This window comes from Talpa occidentalis, unplaced genomic scaffold (assembly GCF_014898055.3).
Source record: "Talpa occidentalis isolate TD23 unplaced genomic scaffold, MPIMG_talOcc4v2.1 talOcc4.6, whole genome shotgun sequence".
In the NCBI taxonomy this organism is placed as follows: Eukaryota; Metazoa; Chordata; class Mammalia; order Eulipotyphla; family Talpidae; genus Talpa; species Talpa occidentalis.
The window spans coordinates 103,574,094-103,580,867 of record NW_023604972.1 but is presented as its reverse complement, the minus strand read 5'-3'; the positions used below and the strand labels follow the sequence as shown (position 1 = coordinate 103,580,867).

At 31.1% G+C, this 6,774-nt stretch overlaps 1 protein-coding gene across 1 annotated transcript; it reads right to left on the bottom strand.

Annotated features, from left to right (window-relative positions):
• Window positions 1-4,125: 4,125 nt before the first annotated feature.
• LOC119260682 (electron transfer flavoprotein regulatory factor 1-like) lies at window positions 4,126-5,186 on the bottom strand. The gene has a single exon (XM_037529700.2). It carries the CDS (start codon window positions 5,096-5,098, stop codon window positions 4,826-4,828), a length of 273 nt encoding a protein of 90 aa, XP_037385597.1. The 5' UTR covers window positions 5,099-5,186; the 3' UTR covers window positions 4,126-4,825.
• Window positions 5,187-6,774: the final 1,588 nt, after the last annotated feature.

Here is a 6,774-nt window from a genome sequence, read left to right as displayed (position 1 = left end):
ATGGAAGAGGTATTACAAAGATGAAAAATACATTTTAAAAAATGTATACATATGTTAGCTTCAAGGGAAAACTACTTATTCCTCAGTTTGATATGCATTATTGTTCAGATTTAGAGACTAGACAATGACTATGATCAACTACTTAAAACTTAAGTGATCATTCTATGAAAATAAGTATCTTAGCTATGCTGTTGTAGGAAAACACATATATGAATCAACATAATGGTTTCTTAAAAAGCAGAATAATAGTTATGGATGTATTTATTAAATTCTTGAAAAAATAGAGGGATTGATAAATGCCCCACTCTTATATAATTTTTAAATAAATGCTATTAAAAAAAGAAATAATTTAGCAGTGCAGATACAAGGAAAACCACAGGGATGTTTTTGCCAACGTATTAGTACATTCTTAATATGATGGAAGTAATAATATAATATATATTACAATAACAATATTTCATGAAAATGCTAAGCAAAAATTTCTTAGAGAAATTAATAAAATATACATTATTTTGGAAATCAAGCTTCTTAATGAAACCAAACTAATCTAACTTTTAAATTTTTATAGTTGTGATATACAACCACTACAATATTTCTAGAAAAGTTATCATGATTTACACCAAATTTTGCCCTGGGGCCTCCCCTGGTGGCGCAGTGGTTGAGAGCTGGGTTGCGAGGCTGCCTGCAGCCTCTGCAGTGCCAGTTCAATCCCCCGCAACCGGTGAGTGTCCCACAAAAAAAAAAAAAAAATTGCCCTGCCCCAACTTTTACATGTATACCCAAAGCTACTGCTTCTTTGAAATGGAATTCCTGGAAATGACTTCATGATACTATTGAACATATTATTGTTGTCAGATTGGTAATAGAGAACAGAAAAAAGACTAGGACTTAACTGTAGTGACTAAATAAACTTATCAGGAAAAGTTTAAGTTTTAAGAGGCTCCAGAAGTTTAATTCCTATATTCCTTATGTACATGTATATACACTCACAAATAAGCATAATACATATATAGTCACATATGTGGCACCAAGAAAATAAACTTCCAGAGGTCAAGTACTATAATACACACACACACACACACACACACACACACACTTTATTTAAGTAGCTTTGAGTGCCTTAAGGCTCATATAATTTTCACAAATGTTTGTTTTTTCCCATATGTATATGACAATTCATTGACTGATTCCTATGTAAAAAGTTATATGGGCCTTAAGGGACTCAAAAACCTAAAGGTTCTCTATAAATTAACACCAATGATAATTCATCAATGTTGGTGTTATAGGACACTGCCACTTTTATTCTTTTTCTAGTATTTGATTTCTAAAGGCCCCAAAACTCCTTTTGAATGCTCCTTTCTTAAAGTTCATGGAGGGCAGAATGATTGAATATTATGTTAAGAGTTGTTGAGTAAACTAGACAGTAGCTGGTGTTTATTCAACATTTTCCATAATCAAATTCAGATCAGAAAGTTGCAAAGAAGCACACACAAAGGTGATTGGATATTTGTTCAGGGTATCATTTATTACTTGAAGAAACCAATGTTAACTTATTAAATTAATAAAAGAAGCACAATTTCTCAAAATCTCAAAAGAAAATTTGAATTAGAGCAAATCTTGTAGGTTTAAATTAGGTAACAATAATTGCTTATTTCCTTCATGGAGTAAGACTATAAATACCTGTATAGTGAGTGTTTTATCTTGACACATACATACCTAGCATTCAGGACACAGTTGGCACTCAATTTATATTAGCTGAATTGATAAATTAACAAATGAATGGATAAAAGGCCTCCCGGGTGATGCAAAGGGTTAAGTCTTGGCACTATGAAGCTATCTGCAGCCACTGCAGCAGGAGTTTGTTCTCCTCAGAACAGTCAATCCGCCTGTTCTGCTCCCACTCTGTCTCTGGTGAATACACTCACCCCTCCAACCCACCTCTGGCCTACACCCCAGCTTTTGTATGCATAAATAAACGAGGTAAATCTTTTAAAAAATACTTTTTTAGTTCATCATCAGTTATAAATAATTTACAGTTTTCTGTAGGCAAAATGCATTCTACTATATAATACAATTTGGGAATAAAATGGCTAAACGTATATTTGTAAATGGTATTCATTCAAAATAAAATCTTTGTCTCAGACACAAATATGAATCAAATTAGTTTTATCTCTTCACAGTCTTGTAATTTATACATTGACTCCTGAATGTTTCATTTATTAGAGTACATTTATTTTCCTTCATTTTACTCTAAATTTACATTAAAATTAACACAGTATATTTTTATTTAAAAAAATCTAAGTGAATAGAAAATTATTCTGTGGATTTTCTGGTGACAGAGGAAAAAAACCTTTCCATTCTTAATATTTATTTGTAGCTTATGTTAAATGAGCATGAGATAATTGTTTGCTTATAAAGAATAAATCAAGTAAGGCCACTTGACTGGAACTTAAGAATTACATGGTTTTCCTTCTTAGAGGAAAAATCCCTCTCATAAACCACAGTCCAATTATTCAATTTCCCTTACTAATTATGGAAACTACTCATTTCTTGGCCTCAAGCAGTAGATGATACATCTTTGAAGGGTGACACAAAATCTGTCACCATCTATGGCTCGTTTTATTCAATGTAAATGCTTTGAGAAAAATAAAAATAAATAGTTGAGAAATTCCTATGTTCATCATGGTTGAGGTGTTTAGATATGCATCGTTTCTGATAAGTGAACTTTGGTTCATGTCCTCCCTCTAGATATAGTTGTGGGATATGCCTTTTCTCTTCAGGGACAGTGAATAACACAGAAAGACAGCAAGTGGAACATAATTATAAACATGTTTTCTCATAATAAAAGCTGCTGTTTAAGCTATCAATGGAGTTAGAAATAAATTGGGCCAATAGCTCATATTTTTAGAACTATCATTTGAAAAATCCTATCTGTTTTTTTTTCCTCTATGGTGCAAAAGGGATATGGCAGAGTTGAAATGTGAAATAAAATTCCTTCTACATCTTCTCACCCATCCACTGTAAGATTTGAAGTATCAGGATCAAATTAACTTCTTCAAAGAATCTGTTGAAACTGGTTTTAAAGACTGTACAGAGGATGAATGTGATGCTATATGTAGAATGTTTTCCATGAATTCATGGAATCCTATACTAATTATAGTTATTTCTGAAATTACAAACAAGTCTCATAGCAACTATCACTTGTAGGGTATGAAGTTCAGGGATGTAGTGTTATCGGGTAGAACATAAGGACTTCAGGAAATGTTTCCATTTTAATTAAATATTTATCTAGAAAAGCTGGACTTCGTATTTACTTATGGAACAGCTGCTCTTGCCACTTTTGTTTCTCTTCAGTATTTCCTTCAAGCTGTTTTAAAGAGTTCCTTTAAGTTAGAAACTAATAATAGTTCATGAAAATGTAATGACATATTTTAAAAACATAAATTATGAAAATCATACTTTTTATTTGACAATGTAGATTACTTAAGGAGCATGGAGTTAAAAGAAACTGGTGATAGTGGAGTCTTGTTTATTACAATTTTGGCTGTTACTGGAAACAATTTGCAATCATTAAATTCACAGAATTTTTCTATACCTGCTACATTTTAGTAGAAAAAAAATCATTATTTTGTTAAACCAGTGAAGGCAATATTATTTTAAGAATTGTGTTTAATTTGGAGAAATTGAGCATTTTTAAGATAAAAAGATAGGATAATTCTAGCAATATTAAATTAATTAGAATTCAGAAATTACTGAGCATTTTTAAAGCCAGGAGAGATATAGTTTCCCCTAAAGTCACCAAATTAAAGAGGAGACATGAATAAATATCATTCTAATAATTCTATTGCCTTATAATGATGTACAACATAGCAACTAAACAAAATTTGGCTAAAATGTTATTTTATTGACTCACGTTGTAGATATTAGAACTATCGATATAATAATAAGCAGCCAAATGACTAGAGAAGCCTTAAATAAAGGGGTGTGTATCTGTAAATTAAGTGACTTAGCATAATTCTGACCATTATATATTAGTTGAATTGGGACTTTCAATGTTTTTAAGACTTTTAAGATCTTATATATCTGATTCAACTCCAATCAGTTTTTTTTTTATGACAAAATAGAATAGCATTGTTTATTAGTTTTTAATCACAGAAGGTAGTTGATACAGAACAGGTAATCTTTGTTTTAAGGCCCAAAGGGAGCCAGCAGTGAAATTAATCATGGAAATAACTGAATAGGTACATATGTAATACCAATCACATTGAATAATAGCAAGCAATTCTGAGATCAGAATTACTCTTGCTCCATACACACTATTCTTTGTCACTCTACTTAAATTATTACCAGGTGCTATTTGTTTTGTAGTGAACCTTGAATATGTGCTGCTTATGTACCAAAGTAGTCCAAAAAAAAAAAAATACTCTTTCAAAAGGTAAGAGGAGTGACTTTTCAAGAAATTATTTTGCTTTGTTAAATGTATATGAAATGCCATTCTGTTATCAGTAAAATGGAGAAACGGGCTAAGAAAAATTGGCAAAAACCTGTTAAGCTAAATTTAAGTGCCATTTTCATTCAGAATTGGGTGATCTTTAATTTATAATTGGCATTTGTCAACAATATAGCTTAAACTTCTATTTTAAAATAAAAGTTGAGTATAAAGTGTTGCTGAGAAAACTCACTGTGAACAGAAGCTGAAATCTTTATCGGTTAGTAAGGACATCAGGTATTTTTTGCGGTACATGTGTACCTTGCTATGTGAGGTCAGATTTAGTTTTATAATATTTGCTATGAACAGCTGATTTTCAAATCATAGTTACAGCATTCAGTTGGTTTTGTTTACATCTGAATAATAGCGCTGCTTCATAGCTCTGTATTTCCTAAGGAAGTATAAGTCTTCTAGCTCTTTCATTACAAATTCACCCCGTTTAATAAGTTCTTTTATCTTCTCTGGGTCCTTCACATCTTTGTTTTTAAGGAAAACATTCTTCAGGCGCCTTTTAAAATAGTCTGCTCCTTTTGGATAGTCTCGTCCAAGATACAGCAGATTTTTGTAAAGATTCAGTACTTCTCCTCTTAAAGAATTGGCCATTTTCATTTGTCATAGAATGTATCCACTTTTATACATAGCATACTTCACCGCCTCGGCCCAGGGATCCGGCCAACAGCCCGCAGCGCCCGGCGGCGCCGGCCAACTCCAATCAGTTTTTAATGGCTAAAATTTTCTTGTTATATCTTTTCACTTAGTATTTTAGGCAAAATAAAACTTTCTGGTATTGAGCAGGAAGGGCATCATGATAGGAAATCCAACTGGAGAAATATCAATTATTAAGCATGGACCCATCCCAGTCCTATTTTTGTGCTCTGCCTTGATTTTATTCACATAATTTATTACTACTTAACACATTCTGTCTCCTCTTACTTGATGGTATATTCCTAGAGAATAAGAATTTCATCTGTTTTCTGGATTCCATTTTTTGTATCTTTGAAATCTGGTATGTAGTTGCACTTGAATAGATGTGAAACAAAATAATTGACATCAAAATTCATATAGAGGCATATATGAAAATACCTATACTCATATAATTAGAAAAGATAATGACATATCTACCCATTTTCACCACAGGTTTTTCTTTTTTTAGTTTATATTTATTAGAATGAGTGGGTGATTTCCTAATTTTTTTTTAGAAAGAAAACAGATATTATTAATTGGAAAATCATAGATTATTAAAACTGTAACTAGCTATTTAAAAAATAGATTATAAAAAAGATACTTCAAAATAACAAGGATGTGTTTAATTTTTGATGGAATTTTAGTTGACCGATAATAATGCATGCTTAAAATTATATACTCATAACTAGGGTATGTGGCTCCTGAATGTGGCAGTTTTGTAAATACCAGCAGGACAACTTTCTTTTCAAAATTGAGCGAAGGTTTACATTTAAGAAAGATATTTTTTAATACTTTTTGGAATGGTCATGCATTCTTTGCCAGTATTTAGAATGCCATCAGACAATCTTGTTCGAACTTTGATGATAGGAGAAGAAGCCCCATATACTCAGCTTGTTGCTGGAACTCAAATCACATATAACATCTCAGTTTATTCAAGAAGTAAAAGAAAACAAACTTCCACCTCAAAAAAATATGTTCCTTAAGAATTCCTCTGAAATTGACTCCACAAAAATAAATACCTTAACGATAGTAGAAGTATGGTGTTGACTTTAGATAATCTCCTAAAAGATAGTCGAATAAATAATGTTCTATGAAAGAAGATATTTTATTACATTTTTCACTAAATTTAGCTAGTTATTTATAGAAAATTAACCAGCTGTTTTAATGTTGTGAAGATATATTCAACATTATATCCTGGAGCTAATAATACTGAAGGTAGACACAAAATTCTGTGTTTTATAATGAAGCTAAATATAAGAAAACTTAAAATGGTAATTACTAGCTCTTTCCTTCAATTGTCTGAACATCTAGACTAAAAGCGATATTTTTACCTTAGTTATTTTGACAAATAACTCAATTTTTTAATTTATTTCCAATATAATTCTCATATAAGCAAATTTGTAAATCTTTCTGTAGTCATAATTTAATTGAAATTTAACCTACATAACTGAGAAGAGATGCCATTTAGAATAGATATCATCACAATGCATCTATTTGATCCATAATTTTTAACTCCCATGTGTAATTAATATTATTATTCTATTTTTTTTTTCAGGTAATGTATAAGTACACTGGGCTGGTCTATGGAACTCAAGCACCCA